General features: G+C 41.0%; 1 protein-coding gene across 1 annotated transcript in view; it reads right to left on the reverse strand.

The window, feature by feature from the left end:
* Positions 1-602: 602 nt before the first annotated feature.
* Positions 603-17,563, reverse strand: part of CTSC (cathepsin C) — a 40,657-nt gene continuing 23,696 nt past the window's right edge. Inside the window, exons 4-7 of the mRNA XM_043876390.1 lie at positions 13,832-13,987; positions 10,060-10,175; positions 3,534-3,665; positions 603-1,566 (exon numbers count right to left, since the gene is read on the reverse strand). Coding sequence (XP_043732325.1) covers positions 1,064-1,566; positions 3,534-3,665; positions 10,060-10,175; positions 13,832-13,987 — 907 coding nt within the window. The 3' untranslated portion in view covers positions 603-1,063. The remainder of the gene's footprint in view (positions 1,567-3,533; positions 3,666-10,059; positions 10,176-13,831; positions 13,988-17,563) is intronic.

Genomic DNA, 17,563 nt, shown 5'->3' on the forward strand with positions numbered 1-17,563 from the left:
GTTTACTCAGTGTGGAGGTTTCACATCTCTGAAATATCCCTTGCAGATCCCAAAGACCTGACCAAATCTAAACTGCTAAAATTCCACTTATTAGGCTATTACTGCTCAGCCAATGAAGACTAACCAATACCTTCAAGAGCAAGATACACCATAAAACATTTTAACCAATATCCAGACTCATCAAAACTCGAGTTTCTTTTCTCTATAATCCCTGGCTCCTCAAATATCCAGGAGGTAATTTTTCAGAGTTCATGCATGCATGCTCATTCACTAAGTCATGTACAACTCTTTGTGACCCCATGGACTGTAGCCCGCCAGTCTCCTCTGTCCATGACATTTCCCAGGCAATGATACTGGAATGAGTTGCCATTTCCTCCTCCAGGAGATCTTCCTGATCCAGGCATAGAAACTGCATCTCCTAAGTCTCCTGCATTGCATGTAGATTTCTTACCACTGAGCCACCAGGGAACAGTTCACTAGATTTTAATTGCATATGCCCCCTACTGTAAATTTCATAATTTTGTTGTTTTTAGTTGAAATGCCCTGAAATGAGTTTTCTTTTTCAAGTATTTACATACATGAAACAAATATAACAGAAGGAGTCAAGAGTAAAACTTCTCTTAAGCACATACATAAATTCCATAATACATATCACTTGAGTATTTTTAAAAATTTTTTAAATTTAATAACCATTGTCATATTTCCTCATGATTTATACAATTTAAAAATAAGCCTGTGCATTCAAATGTAGATTTTTTAAAATACAGCATGTGTTTGAATCACAAAATGATTAGCAAAATCCATTACTTCATCATTCACCATCCTCCATAAAAACCTCATTGAACAAGAGTACTGAGGAAAAAGCAGACTGCTGTTCAACGGGAAAGTATATTAAAATTAAAATCAAGGGCACTTTTAATTGTAAAGGCACAGATCTTCACAGGAAGCTATCTATCATCTTTTGAAACTGCAGGAGCAATACTGTAAACGTCTCCAGTCTGTGAACAAGGCATCTTCCCTTCCTGGCTGACGGCGGTCAGCATGAAACCCTGGGCGGTACACCCTACAGTTTCGGAATCGGGGTGGCCGCCAGCGCTATGCTTTCAATTGCACACTCGTCGGTTCCCCGGCGGATGCGGAAGTACCCGTCCTCACCCCAGTTAGTGCCCCAGCTGTTTTTCACAATCCAGTAATCCAGCCCAGAGGCCGCGTCGGTGCCGTAGCCGACGAGCAGCACGGCGTGATTGGTCAGCTCGAAGGGGTTGAAGGGGTCTCGCAGCCCCGTGTGCTGGTAGATGCCCTCGCGGTAGTGGAGGAAGTCGTTGTAGACCTCAAAGGCGACGGCCATGGGCCCGCGATGGACCAGCTCCAGCTTCATCAGGGCTTCGTTGCAGCCCCCGTAGAAGCCGCCCACGTAGTGGTACTCGGAGGAGTAGTACCGGAAGCAGCCCTCTTTCAGTCTGCAGGGCGAATCCGTGCCCGTGTAGGGGAAGCAGTCCTCTTCCACCAGCCCGAAGTCCTGGGCATACTTCCCTGCGATGAGGTAAGGGAAGCCGCCTTCACAGCCTGCGGGGGAGGAACACACGGGGTTACCACCGTCTGAGACAGGGCCACGGGAGAAACTGTCCCATTTCACCTGTTTCCTACCCCATTAATTCTTTTTAAAGATTTATTTGATATGTGGCTGTGATGGGTCTTCATTACGGCAAGCGGGGGCTCCTCCAGCTGCGGTGAGCCGGCTTCTCACTGCAGGGCCGCTCGGGTTGTGGACTCCCCTAGGTGTGGATCCTGGTCTTAGCTGTCCTGTGGCACGTGGGATCTTCCCGGACCAGGGATAGAACCCGTGTCCCCTGCATTGGCAGGTGGCTTTGTTATCACTGAGCCACCAAGGAAGCCCACTGATTATTCTTACGTCACCCCTGAAGTTGCTCTTTGCTTAAAATACTGCTCCATTCGCCCTTCCATCAGCCATCTAGCTAACTATCCTCTCATCCCCATCTATCTGACAGACATTTATTTGGCCCCTGATGTGGAAGGTAGCTTCATGGTTAAGTGGGAGGCTCTGAAGCCTATGTAGATTCGAATCCAATACTGAGTTGAGAATTTAATTTCTCTGTACCTCTGCTTACTTATCTGTAAAATATAGATAGCAATAGCACCTTCCTTGTAGGATTAAGTCATATAATCCATAAAAGCAATAGAACCTTATGATTACTGTCATTATTAAACAGGCAGACACTTCCTCAAGGAAGTCTTCTGTGACCATCTCCTGCAGAAAAGTCTGAATCGGGTGTCCATGTCCTTCCCTCCAGTCCTGGCCCTATTATATCTCACAGACACTGCAGGTTCAGTTCCAGACCACCACAATAAACCAAATATCATAATGAAGAAAGTCACACAAATGCTTTGTTTTCCCAGGCTATCTAAAAGTTATATTTACAGTTTACTGTAGTCTATTAAGTGTTCGTATTTTCCAAAAGAAACAATACACACACCATAATTTTAAAATGCTCTATTGCAAAAAAAACAAAACCCACTAACCATCACCAGGGCATTCAGTGAGTCATAATCGTTTTGCGTGGGGGAGGGTTGGAAGTATTTCAAGAATTACCAAAATGTGACAGAGACACGAAGTGAGCAGACGCTGCCGGGAAAACAGCGCCGACAGCCTGGCCCAGCGCAGGTCACCACAAACCTTCAATTCGTAAAAACACACTGCGTCTGAGAAGAGCAACACAAGCTATGCCCACATACACATCCGTAACCCTGTACTTTCTCTTCATTGTTCTCGTACTTACTGAATTTCCACTTTCCTCACTTCACTGTAAGCTTCATGAGGTTACTGTCTGGATACTTCAGAACCTTCAGGGCCCAGAAGTCACAATGGGGGTGTTTAATAAGTATTTCCGGAAGAATAAAAGGCTCACTGACAAATAACTATATACCAGCAGTTGCACCGGTGAACTGAGAAACTTTCAAGCAGCCAAATCTGGGGATGACAGCAGCAAACTTCAAAATGAGACGATTCCTCCCTGAATCCACCGGCTTTCTACATACCTTAGATATGCCCTGTTCTGAAAGCCTGTGTACAAAACTTTTACCTCCTTCTAGAGAGAAACCAGTGTTCATACGCTTTCAGTAAGAATTAGGTTTCAGAGAGACGCCTTGTTTGGAACTGAAACTCATAGTTAGAAGCTGGGAGGTCTTCGAAATCCTATAGAACAGCTTTGCATCTGTTCCTTGTCTCCATGCGGCGTAACAGCTGCTCCTTCAGGGTTCTGAGCACTGCCGGGTAACGTATCTAAGAGGCTCCAAAGAGCCCGTCCTTACTCACATTATAGCAATTACTGACACTGTGCTGGATGCTACAGTGAATTCCATGAGCAAGCACTAAGTAGTAAGGGGCAGGGCCAGAACTTGCACCCAGGTTTTCTGAGAGCAGACACTACGCTCTCTCGATCCCCCATCCTTATGGTTTTGCCAACAACGGCAAACTACACACAGCTCAACAGCGCCTGAAATGCAACACTTACCTTGAGCATACTGACTGCAAGACACAACCTCCTGAGGACTCAAGATTGGGGTCTGAGTATTGTTGGTTAGTATGCGGATTCTTGCTTCCATCATCCCCATAGAAGCAAACGAGTAGCAGCTTCCACAAGGCCCTGGTGATGGAAAAGGAAGACATATAACCTAAGAGACTTTGACGCCCTCAAGAAAAGCCAAAGGAAAAAAAAAAAAAAGCCAAAGAAAACCTGAGTGGATGACATACATTAATATAGCTTTATTGAGTGTTGCTGCTTTTGTTCATAAGGATTAGCACAATAAAGGAGATTCAGTCAACAAACGCTATTGACCTTACAGGCAAATACTAAGATTTCAGCTTTTTCACCGAAAGGCAAACATTACTACATGGGACTTTCCTTGAGACTGCTTTGGGAGGGAAAAAACCCCCTAGCTTCTGCAAAGTACTCGACAGTATTCTTAATAATGAAGAAATGATGTACTCACACATCTGCAATGTTCTGAGCCATGAAACTGAAAGAACATTAGGGAGGAATACATATGAACTGAGCTTCTAAATATCTCCAGAGAGGTATTTTCTAAAGGAACTTGTTGGGTGGAATTAACTCTAAAAATGGCTCAAGGATAGGTGTATTATTATAGAGAACTGGATACAACCAGTGAAAATATAATAAAAAGAGTAATCATTATATAATGACCAATATGGTATTTAAGGTATTCAATAAGGAAGTAAAGATATTAAAGCAGATGGAGGTACTGAAATTGAAAATAAATTGAAAAGTAGTTGGATGGAAGTAGGGGAGAAGGGAAAAGAAAACAGCTTAATTTAATATCTGAATGCTCTGGCAAAGACAAAATAAATTTATTAAGAAGTATATGCTAGGAATATAGTTGCTACTTCAAGAGAAGAAAAAATACTGTATTATGAGGTAATTTATATAAAGATATTTTTTATCTGCTTCTTCAATATGTGAGTAGAAGAAATATATACACAGAATAAAATATAGCATGTATGTAACAAAACTAGATTTCCACTTATTACAATTCCAGAAAGAAATGAACATAATTTTAATATCTCTAGTATAACATAGCCTCTTTTACCTCTGCCACTGATGTAAATTCTACATGGAGATATACTTATACCAACCCCCCCAAAAGTGAAAGCTAGTCACTCAGTCGACCCAGGGATTGAACCCAAGTATCCTGCATCCAAGGTCTCCTGCACCCAAGACACTGCAAATTAAATGAAGTTGATATATTATTCAATTTACTAATAACTTTAAAAACCCCAAAAAACTAACAAAACTCATTCTACATAAAGAGAATGCTGCCTTTGTTCTCTTTAATAAATCTGAATTTAGTAATTTAGTGACTGCCTAACTCAGAAAAATATTCATAACATTATACTTTAAAAATATGAGGGGCATCGTTTTTCTCTTCTCCAAGTAAATGTTCATTCATGTCCTTCCCTGAGAACAAAGGAAAGCCAGGATATTCTATGCTGTCTCCAGCGTGCTATGAAAGAAAGTCAGAGTGTTAGTCGCTCAGCTGTGTCTGACTCTTTGTGGCCCTGTGGACCGTAGCCTACCAGGCTCCTCTGTCCATGGATTTCCCCAGGCAAGAATACTGGAGGGGGTAACCATTCCATTCTCCGGGGGAGCTTCCCAACCCAGGGATTGAACCCAGGTCTCCCGCATTGCAGGGGGATTGATTACTATCTGAGCCACCAGGGAACATTCTAAACTCTACTTGAATTACTTAATACTGTTTTCCTCAAACTAAACTAGGAATTCTCTTGAGTGTTTACAGGAAATCTGTCTTCTTCACCTTGATGCAATGAAGGAACTCAGTGCATCTCTGTAGAAAGAAGTCAAATTATGAACAAGCAGACACGTATTTATAGCCAGGAAGGAAAGTTATTTCAATGGAAACAGTCAATATTTCCTTTGAGTCTGTTAGTGCCCTATCACCCTTTAACTGCTACCATTTCTGAGGGTTCCCCAAATTCTCCCCATAAACATCTTAGATTTATCCATACTGCTTTTGCTACTGAGGCATCACCTAAATTGTGACAATTAGAAGGGAAACGTTTGGAAGGGGGCCTTGGAATTCATCTAGTGTACAATCTACTCACTTGATAATGCATACACTGAGACTCAGAAAGAGGCAATGACCTGGCCAAAGTCACCAAACTAAAGGATGGCAGATGACAGCACCTAGCTGCCTGCTAACACAGGAATACCGTTTTCTTCCATTTACAGATCCATATCTACTTTAAAGAATTCTCAAATTTCCTTTCCCCATCTTCCAATTACTAGGTAGACCAAAATTAACTTGTCCATTTTGTTTTGGAAGCCATCTAAACAACACTACCCTTAGGATTCCTCTTTCACATGACATAATGTCAGAGAACTAGATGAGTGACAATAAATGGCAAAGCCAATGTTCCTTTCATGAGACATCAGTAAATCACAAGAGAGTCTAGAAACAATGCCAATTTGGCCATTTAGCAGTCTTGGCCCATGGGAGCTGCAGAAATAATTCTTTTGGTTTTAAGTATTTAACCTTCATTATCAGCCCATCCAGCATCGTGGGAGGGACAGGCCACATGTCCATTCCAGGACTCAGAATGTGCTATTACCAGAAAAATTACAAGGAGGAGGGAAGGAAATAACCTTCCTCAAGCCTCTGATGTTCCCAGAAGGCCAGCTGCCGAAGTAATTAACTTGTCTTCAAAAGTCAAGGCCAGAGTCTAGCTTCCAAAAGGACCGTTTTCTCTTAAGAAGATTATAGGGCAACAAAGAATGGGAGGGCTTTCCTGGTGGAGCAGTGGTTAAGAATCAGCTCGCCAATGCAGGAGATAAGAGTTCACTCTTGGGCTGGGAAGACCCCCTGGAGGAGGAAATGGCAACCCACTCCAGTATTCTTGCCTGGGAAATCCCGTGGACAGAGGAGCCTGGCGGGCTACAGTACATGGGGTCATAAGAGTCGGACAGGACTTGGCAACTAAACAACAACAACAAAAAGAAATGAGTGAGGAGGGGAGCTGGCCCAGGCAGAGTTCTGCAGTGATCAAGTTTCCACACTCTCAAATAGCTACTGTGATTGGCACACGGCTCAACGGCACTCAGCCTTCACCCTCTGGCAGCGGCGAGCACACCGAACCGGTAGTAAGGAGTCAGGATTCCTTTTTGCCCTTCCCGCTCACCCCATCACTCAGCTCTGTGGCTGGGCGACTCACGTGACCTTTCTGACACTTCATCTTGGGTGTAAAAGGAATGGGGTGGATCAGTTTAAGGCCCCTGCCTTCCAGCTTTAGTATAAACAGTAGTTAGAACAAGACTAATGAACTTGATTTTTAAAGTCAGGAAACCACTCTGTATTTCCTAATTAATGTGACCTGAAAGACACTCCCCTTCTCTCTTGACGACACAATAATAAAGACAGCGCAACTGGGAGATGAACAAGGAAAGTCGTCTCTTCCAATTTCTGACCTCTCCTCCCTCTCACACGCAAAGTAAACCTGAGCTATGAGGCTGGTGCTTAAACTTACCCTAACAAGTTCAGGGTAAATGTTTATCCCCCCACCCAGGACTTTTTTTTTTTTTTCATTACTCTTAATTTGCTCTCTGAGTAGAGAAAAGTTGTGAATTCCCTGAACTGCGGGTAATTTTGAATTCTATAGGACACTGGTGTATTTAAGTTAGTGGAAACTTCCAAGTAGCCCGGTTAGTAGGAAGAGAAAATATTTTTTTTTTCATAACCTAAAGTACAGAACACCACAAAGAAGTCAAAAGAGGAACCACTGAGTACATTATTTTCTCAGATACCTGACAAGATACCACGGATGAGGGATCAATTTAAAAAGCAATGAATCACTCAAAGCCCTCTGCTTTTAAATTGTCCATGTCTATACAAACCATATTTATAACACTCAAAGAATATGGAATATTACAGACAACAACAGCTTTTACTGAGCTACAAGAGAGATACTGTCAAAGAATCTGGGGTTAGAAAGTCTGATTTCCTTCGCATTATTATCTCATCACTAGTCAATCAAACCTTTTTGGGAAGTGAGCTGAACTAAATTTTTCTTCCAACCTTCTCTTAATGAATTTTTTAAACACCCTACTTAAAGCAGTTATACTGTATCTTAATATTTTGTTTGTAAATCTTGCTAAGCTGTAGTCTCTACAACAAAGGATTGTATCACATCACATCTTCACATCCTCAGCCTCTAAACAAAACTTCCTGACATGTTAGATATTCTATAAATACAACACAGTGGAAACAACTGTATCTGCTAAGCCCTCAACAGTAAACATGTAGTATCTACTTAATCCTCTCCAGTAAGGACAGGAAACCTATTTGATGACAGAATAAATTTTAATCCTCTCTTAACATCAAATCTTTTTAACTTATTTTCCATTCATTTCTCAATTACCTTTAAATTTCTCTCATTTCTAATCCCTGCTTTTCAAAGAAGCTGTCCCCAGGAAAGGTAGGGATGGATTTCAGGAGCCACACTTTCTCTGGAGCCAAAGAGCCCAAGAATAACTGGCACAAAGGAAAGACAAAGAGCTGAGATGTCTCTTTACCTCCAGGGTCAGATAAAGGACAGGAGCCCTGCCGCTGCAAGACTTGCCCAAAGCCCCATACATTCAGAACAGTCTCCAACAATGCAGTGGGGATGAATTGAAGGGGTGGCGGTGAATACTGAGAATGGGGAGAGGCTGATTACTGAATTTTTAGGAAACGGGAAGGAAAATTTATCTTTGGGTGCTATTAATTTTTAATCCTTTCAGGAGACACCAATCAGAATGTTTCCAGACAGCAAATACTACACCCACTTTATAGTAACAAATCAGTCCTGTGTACTACAATTGTCTTCCAAATGAGCTTAGAAGTAATAAACCTGAGCATTGTATAAATGATTCTCCAATCACTGTTGGCTAAAATTTAGGATAAGGTAATTTGCTCTCAAGTGCTATTACAGGCAATGTTATTAAATCTACTCATACTCTATCTAATTTTCAGAAACAACTGACAAAATGCAATTATAGTGATAATGCTGGTAAACATTCCACCAGGAAGCTGAGTTAATACTTACCATTACATGTCATATCCTGATATAAAGTTAATTGAAAGATCCTTACACAATTCAAAAAATCTACTTCATCAGCAAAAAAAAATATTAAGGATTTGTTTTCTGGGCTCCTACAAAATTAGACTGCAAGGAGATCCAACCAGTCCATCCTAAAGGAGATCAGTTCTGGGTGTTCATTGGAAGGACTGACGCTGAAGCTGAAACTCCAATACTTTGGCCACCTCATGCGAAGAGTTGACTCATAGGAAAAGACCCTGATGCTGGGAGGGATTGGGGGCAGGAGGAGAAGGGGATGACAAAGGATGAGATGGTTGGATGGCATCACCGACTCGATGGGCATGAGTTTGAGTAAACTCCGGGAGTTGGTGATGGACAGGGAGGCCTGGCGTGCTGCGATTCATGGGGTCAACAAAGAGTCGGACAGGACTGAGCAACCAAACTGATAATTAGACTAATGGTGGGGGAGGGGTGGGGGAAGAGTGAGTGGACACTTAAAGAAGGATTCCAGAATAAAGAAGATACGGTGTGTGCATACACACACACACACACACACACACTGGAATACTACTCAGCCATAGAAAAGAATGAAATAATGCAATCTGGAGCAACATGGATGAAGCTAGAGATTATCATACTAAGTAAATCAGCCATCCAGGCTCCTCTTTCATGGGGATTCTCCAGGCATGAATACTAGAGTGGGTTGTCACGCCCTCCTCCAGGGAATCTTCCCAAACCAGGGATCAAACCCAGGTTTCCCACATTGCAGGCATTCTTTACAGACTGGGCCACCAGGGAAGCCCAAGAATACTGAGCAGGTAGCCTATCCCTTCTCCAGGGGATCTTCCCAGCCCAGGAATCGAACCAGGGTCTACAAATAACATATGATATCACTTATTCATATCACATATTCAATATCTTAAACTATAATGGAAAAGAATCTGAAAAAATACATATAAACTGAATCACTTTGCTATACACCTGAAACTAATACACATTCTAAGTCAATTATATTTCAGTTAAAAAAATGAAAGATTCCAGCAAACCATCTGCAGAAGGAAGACAAGAAAGGCTAATCTGAGCTACAATTCTTTGTTTCTGTAGAAGTCTCTGTGACTTGGAGGGCAAATGAGTTTGGCTTATATACCACTCTAATGAATTTCACTAGCTATCTAGAACACATACTGAGAAGGACACCGAGGAAATGCTGGGCTCAGCTGGAGAGATTATGTATTACCAGTGTCTGTCAAGGATACAAAAAGAAGAAGTGAGTATTCATTAGCTATAGATTTTCTATTTCTTTACTAAAGTAGATCATACCAGTTTCATCTTTGTATCCCCAGAATGTGACAGCCTGGTACACAGTAAATGTTCAATAAATATTTCAGAATGAATTAATAAAAAAGAAAAAAAAATCAGACATTTTTTACCTTGGTTTCGAACAGGAGTAACAAAATTGATACCATGAACATTTCTCCAATCCCAGGATTTTGGCAAATGCAAAATCTTTTCCTGTATTTCAGCAGTTATTGGTGCAGGTTTGGGCCTAGGATGGAAATAGACACTTGACATCAATAGGTAAGTCTTTCCTTTGAGGATAATTTCCTAACCTTTAATCCCATAATTTCAACCACCTGGCTAGCTAGGATGTAGATTCAGATCCAAAGAACACTTGTCCATCATTGTTTCAATGTGTCTATTATACAAAAATGTGTCTATTATACAATGTGTCAATTATACAACTAAGTTATATAGATTGCCCATTTCTTTTTTTTTAAACTGTTACAATTATTTATTTTTCAATTTATTTATTTGGCTATGACTGGTCTTAGTCCTGGCATGCAGGATCTTTAGTTGCAACACGTAGGGTCTAGTTCCTTGACCAGGGATTGAACCCAGGCCTCCTGCATTGGGATCACAGTGTCTCAGCCACTGGCTACTGGGGAAGTCTCAAAATTACCCATCTATTTTTCAGGATCTAGTAATTTTCCCCTGTGAAACAATATTGGTTTTATATATTGCCATTGCTAGTTTTAGTATGCCTAAATAACAGCATTCTCTGACTTTTCATAGATTTTGACCCAAAAAAGTAGATATGGGAAATTGAAGATGGCCTACAAAGGATTTAGAGAAAACAGAGGAATTACTGATGTTTGACTCTACACAGGGTGGTGATGGTAGTCGCAAAAGAAGTGAAAGGCAAAGAAATACAGGATGTAAGTAGAAGAAGGCAGACCAGGTCAATAAACAGATGACAGTCAGACACAAAGACACCTACAATGGCTTCACCACTTCCTAGCTGTGTGACACTGGTCAAAGAACTTAACATCATAAATGGTATGTTTCTCTACAATTTCAGCAGCTTCGGTTTCAGAGATTCAGGTTAAGAATCTCTAAGACTTTCTATTATGTCATTGGATTCTTTCAACAGATCTAAAGGAGATCCGTCCTGGGTGTTCATTGGAAGGACTGACGCTGAAGCTGAAACTCCAATACTTTGGCCACCTCATGCGAAGAGTTGACTCATTGGAAAAGACCCTGATGCTGGGAGGGATTGGGGGCAGGAGGAGAAGGGGATGACAGAGGATGAGATGGTTGGATGGCATCACCGACTCGATGGGCATGAGTTTGAGTAAACTCCGGGAGCTGGTGATGGACAGGGAGGCCTGGCGTGCTGCAATTCATGGGGTCACAAAGAGTCGGACATGACTAAGCAACTGAACTGAACTGGACATATATACAAAAATGTTACTGAAAACCAGGCAGCTAGACCACAGTGTCTCGCTTCAACATTTCCCACTTCTATCTCCTTATCTTAAGCCTTCTATGGAGACTTATTAGCCTTGAAAACAGGGCTTCATAAATCTCTCCCTTCTCTAAAACCAAGGTGGCTGGGTGGAAAGAGAACAAAATCAAGTACAGGAGTTCTTCAGAAACGTGGCACCTGACCCGTGGCCATGCAGCTGTGTGCAGGAGCCCTGGGCTCCTCCCTAAGGCTCCAACACTGATCGCACCTCCTCCGGATGGCTATGAACAGCCCTCTACTTTCTGGCTCACACACACACAGAATGGCCCTTTCCCTTTAGTGAATCCGAGAAGAGATACAATATATTCCCTTTCTGAATTCTGACTAACCAGAACATCTCTTAGACTAGTCACTCCTTAGAATATGCTATGGGAAACATCATACAAGATTTTTTTTTTTTTTTTTTGAGACAGGGGTAGAATTACGAGAGAATGCAAGAGAATGCTATCAGTCAGACAGGAAAAAAAACTCCATACAGTCTCAGAGTAGAAAAATCTCAGATTATGATTATTAGTCTGCAGAAGAAAAACTTAGCAATGAATCTTATTGCTGTTGTTCATTTGCCAAGTTGTGTCCTACTTTGTGACCCCATGGCCTGCCAGGCTCCTCCGTCCTCCACTATCTCCTGGAGTTTGCTCAAATTCATTTCCACTGAGTAGGTGATGCTATTTAACTATATAATCCTCTGATGCCCCCTTCTCCTCCCGCCCTCAATCTTTCCCAGAATCAGGGTCTTTTCCAATGAGTTGGCTCTTTGCATCACGTGGCCAATGTATTGGAGCTTTAGCTTCAGCGACAGTCTTTCCAATGAATATTCAAGACTGATTTCCTTTAGGAGTGATCTCCTTACAGTCCAAGGGACTCTCAAGAGTCTTCCCTATCACCACGATTCAAAAGCACCAATTCTTTGGCATTCAGACTTCTTTATCATCCAACTCTCACATCTGTACATGACTACTGGAAAAACCATAGCTTTGACTATATGGACCTTTGTTGGCAAACTGATATCTCTGCTTTTCAATACACTGTCTAGATTTGTCGTAACTTTCCTTCCAAGGAACAAGCATCTTTTAATTTCATGGCTGCAGTCACCATCCTCAGTGATTTTGCAGCCCAAGAAAATTAACCCTTCTATTTGTCATGAAATGGTAGGACCATATGACATGATCTTAGTTTTCCAAACGTTGAGTTTTAAGCCAGCCTTTTCACTCTCCTCTTTCACCTTCATCAAGAGGCTCTCTAGTTCCTCTTTACTTTCTGCTATTAGAGTGGTAAATAGTTGATATTTCTCCCAGCGATCTTGATTCCAGCTTATGATTAATCCAGTCTGGCATTCGTCCAGCAATGTATTTTAGTTAACCATTATTCTATCAGTGGTCTGTTTAAACAAGAAAACTTGAACAAAGGACTCTATAGCTATTAAGAAACTAATCATTATAATCTCTGAATATTAGAAAATGCTTTGATATACTAAAAGAAAATAACCTAGCTACATAATTTATTGAGTCCCATCAGCTTTTCCAATTGGTTTTCCTACCCTTCAGTTACATCACTTTCTCCTGCAGCAAGGTACGGCATTACAAGAATGTCGTTGGCCATTTAATAAATGTTAAGGGACTACATATGCTAAATTCAGCTATAGTTTTCAGGAAATTAAAGTCTACGAAACTCCTGACTATGTAAATTCAAAGAATGATATAATTTCCCATCAGATGCATATCATGGGGTATGTAAACTAAGATGGGAAATGCCACTTCTGGCTGAAGGCAGGAGAAGTATATTGATAAATATGTAACCTCAAAACTGAGAAAGGATTTTGAGATTTTTACAGGTGGCAAATTTGATGGTTTTTATAGGCAAGTTCAGGGGTGTGTGAGGCAAAGAGAGTTTCATGAATGGCGGCAGATGAACGTTTTCAGTAATTTTTTGTCGTATTGTTTGAAAGCAGGTCAAGGAGGTAAACAGTTGTGGTCAAATTTAGATGGTTTTGATTACCAGGCTAAATTTACTCCTGAGACAACAGGTAGTAACCTGATCACAGCTGAATATAGTAAGATATACCTGGCAGTATTTCATAGAGTGGCTAAGCATGGGGACAGGGAGGGACAGAGATCAAAAGGACAGAAGGCAGGAAGCTGATCCATCATACAGGCGAGAGATGACAAGGCCCTCCAGCCAAAGTGGAGAAACGGGAAGAGAGCAAAGCCCATAAACAGGACCTGGAGAACATCAGAACACGTGTGAACAGAAGAGGGGCATGGTCAGAGAAAAGATGATATAAACATTGCAGCCGGGATGACCAATAAAGCAGTGAGCAACCCAAGGAGGGCTGGTTAGAAGGGAGGATATCAATCAACACAGATCTTTATTCATGATAGAGAGATGTGCTTTATTACCTTGGAATTCTCCGGCTGTGGCCACCACCTCTCCTGATCATCTCTTTTAGGGTAAGACTCTCATATTCCACATATGGGGCGGCAGTCCAAGACTTCTGAATGGCATTGATAGCTTTCACAAAGTCATGGTTATATCTGTAGAGCCTATTAGAATACCTGCCAACAAAAGTAAGATGGCTTCAGATACACTCTTTACTGATGTAAATAGATCCCATTAAAATAGGCAGTCATACTCCAGGCCTGAGTATAAAGTGATCTAATCTTTCAGGAAGGCAACTGGGAATATCAGTCTCTATATCTCTACATTTATATCCGCAGCCTAGAACTGGAATGTGTCCTATGAAAATAAAATTTAAGCGACCTAAGATAACTGTATAAGGATGTTCAGTGAAACACTTTTATACTAGTAATAGATTATAAACATAAATTCTAAAAGAAAGAATGGATTAAATAAATAATGGCACTTCATTTGCTATACAGTTTATTCAGTAAAAATGTCTGGAAGATTATTTAGTGATATGGGAGAATGTTCACACTATATTAGACAAAAAAGCAGACTATCAAAGAAGTTGACACAGCATGGATCAATTTTTGTGAAAGTGTACATTTATATTGATACTATAAAGTACATACAACCAAGGTTATCTCTGAGTGGTAACACAGAATCACACCTCTATTAATACAATTTCTACAATGTACCTTTTAAACTTGGCAATGATAAAAAAAGGTGGGGAAGACAGCAAAACTGTATTCAATGTGTATATGTGGCACAGTGGAAAAGAATCTGCCTGCTAATGCAGGAGGCAAAAGAAACTCAGGTTTGGTCCCTGAGTCGGGAAAATCCCCTGGTGGGGGAAATGGCAACCCACTCTGGTGTTCTTGCCTGGAAAATTCCATGGACAGAAGAGCCTGGAGGGATACAGTTCATGGGGCTAACAAGAGTTGGACACAACTGAGCACACACACATCATCTTTTAAATTTTGCAATAATAAAAGGGGTGGGGTGAAGTACAGCAAAACCATATTCAATGTATATATAGCAAGGCAAGTATTAGAACCACTTGATGAAAGAAAAAGTTGCTCCATATGGACAAGGTTTATATCCTTGTCACTCAGATTTGGTTCTTGAGCCAGTATCAGCAGAAGCACCTGGAGGCTTGCTAGAAATGCAGAATCTAAATGTCAATCCAGGCCACCTGAATCAGAATCTACATTTTAACAGGATTCCCAGATGATTCACAGCAACATTAAAGACTGAGAGGCACTGGTTTAACTGATGCCAAATGCTTGGACAGAAGTATAAACAAATCTAATACACAAAGAGCATGTTTACCAAGGCAAAAGATTGAGGGAGTTGATTATTCATTTAACTCAAACATGTGTTACACCTATGTGCCAGGTGCCAGGAATTACAGAATTCACCATGTTATTTCTACTAAAAAAAGGTTCTATGACTTAAGTATGACTCACTATCCATATAGTGTATGGATAACTTCATACACTATACATACATATAAGTTATACATATAGTGAATAAGTTATACTTATTATATGTTATATTATGTAAGTTGTTATATATTACATAACTTATTATATAAGTTATATTCACTCTAAGTTATACATATAGTGAATGTATAACTTCCATTAACATTCAGTTATACAAAGCAAGGTATACCTAACCTGAGTAACTTTAGGCATACTGTGAACTTTTCTTTCTCTTTTAATTCAGATGTTCACAGAGAGAGTATTGAGATATAACCAAACAACCTGGAAGCATTGGAAATAATAACAAAAATGTGCAATTACATTGATAATGTTTTAATCAAAGTACTTTCCCACTTTTTTCAAAGTGTGAAACCAGAGAGGTACATTTACTAAACATAAAACTCTCTGCATTCTATTTTTGACAAACTAACAAACAACAAAACCCAGTTACAGTTGTTTTTTCTTAAAACACAGGTTCAGTTCAGTTGATCAGTGGTGTCCGACTCTTTGAGACCCCATGAACTGCAGCACGCCAGGCCTCCCTGTCCATCACCACTCCCGGAGTTTACTCAAACTCATGTCCATCGAGTCAGTGATGCCATCCAACCATCTCATCCTCTGTCGTTCCCTTCTACTCCCACCTTCAATCTTTCCCAGCATCAGGGTCTTTTCAAATGAGTCAGTTCTTCGCATCAGGTGGCCAAAGTATTGGGGTTTCAGCTTCAACATCAGTCCTTCCAATGAATATTCAGGACTGATTTCCTTTAAGATGGGCTGGTTGGATCTCCTTGCAGTCCAAGGGACTCTCAAGAGTCTTCTCCAACACCAAAAGAAACATGTTTTAAGTTGTAAATATCTATCTTGAGATTTGATCATTAAGAGCTGAAAGAGACCTTGATGGTAACTTAGTCCTAAATGTTTATTTTACAAGTGAGGCAACATAGATTCTGAGCACTCTGGTTGTAGCTTCTTCACTAAATGAGGCAATGCTTGAAATATCAGAAAAGTACATAGTACACAGTATATCCTAAATGGTAGAGTGAAAAGTGAGCAGCTTCATAGGAAATGTGTCACTCAAGGGTTAAGCCAAGCAAAGCAACTTAAAATCTATGTTCAAATGGAGGGGCTGAATTGGTCTAAATCTTGGGGGGGTGCCTCCCCATACAAGAGCAATCTGTCCTCTTTGAACTCATATCCCCCTTTTCTGCTGTGGAGTCCTTCACTCCCTGTGTGGCCTGGCTTTGGGTGATCTGCTCATATACACTTTCAGGGGATTTCACAGTCAAATAAAACAGAAAATATCCTACCAATAATATTTTCTTTTCCTTCCAAACGAATAAAGTCTGAAATCTCTTGTGTGGTTCACAGTGGCTTACACTGGACCTGACTTAAGAAAAATATTAACTGTCCGTTATAAGCTAAATTCATGTGTTCACGTCCTAAACTTCAGTATATCAAAATGTGACTATATTGAGAGACATGGCTTTTAAGGGGGACATCAAGGTTAAATGAGGTCACACGGTTGGGCTCTATTCCAGTATGACTGGTGTGTGTGTGTGTGTGTGTGTGTGTGTGTGTGTTTGCTCAGTTGTGTCCGACTCTTTGTGACCCCATGAACTAAAGACTGCCAGGCTCCGCTGTCCCTGGGATTTCCCAGGCAAGAATACTGGAGCAGGTTGTCATTTCCTTCTCCGAGGGGTTTTCCCGACCCAGGATCAAAGCCAAGTCTCCTGCATCTCCTGCACTACCCGGTGGATTCTTTACCACTGAGCCACCCGGGAAGGTCACATGACTGGTATACTAGTAAGAAACGGAGATTAGAACACAGACAGGCTGAGTGTGTAGGGACAACGGTTAGCAGCCATCTGCAAGCCAGGGACAGAACCCTCAGAAGAAACCAAAGCTGCTGACACCGTGACCTTGGACTTACAGCCTCCAGAACTATGAGAAAATAAATCTCTGTTGCTTAAACCAGTCTGTGTGATCTGTTATGTTAGCCTCAGCAAACTAAAACATTACATAAATACTAAGAACTTTAAACTCAGTTATTTATTGCCTTGTTTAAGATTTATGTTCGATTAGTATCGCCTATATTTGATGCAAAATAAACGTATGTATCTGCAAGGATTCTGCAGCATCTCATTGTGCTGTGCTGAGCTAAGTCACTTCAGTCTTGTCCAACTCTTTGCAATCCCAAGGACTGTAGCCTGCAATCTGTCCATAGGATTTTCCAGAAAAGAATACTGG

The sequence above is a fragment of the Cervus elaphus genome, chromosome 2, assembly GCF_910594005.1.
Source record: "Cervus elaphus chromosome 2, mCerEla1.1, whole genome shotgun sequence".
Classification (NCBI taxonomy): domain Eukaryota; kingdom Metazoa; phylum Chordata; class Mammalia; order Artiodactyla; family Cervidae; genus Cervus; species Cervus elaphus.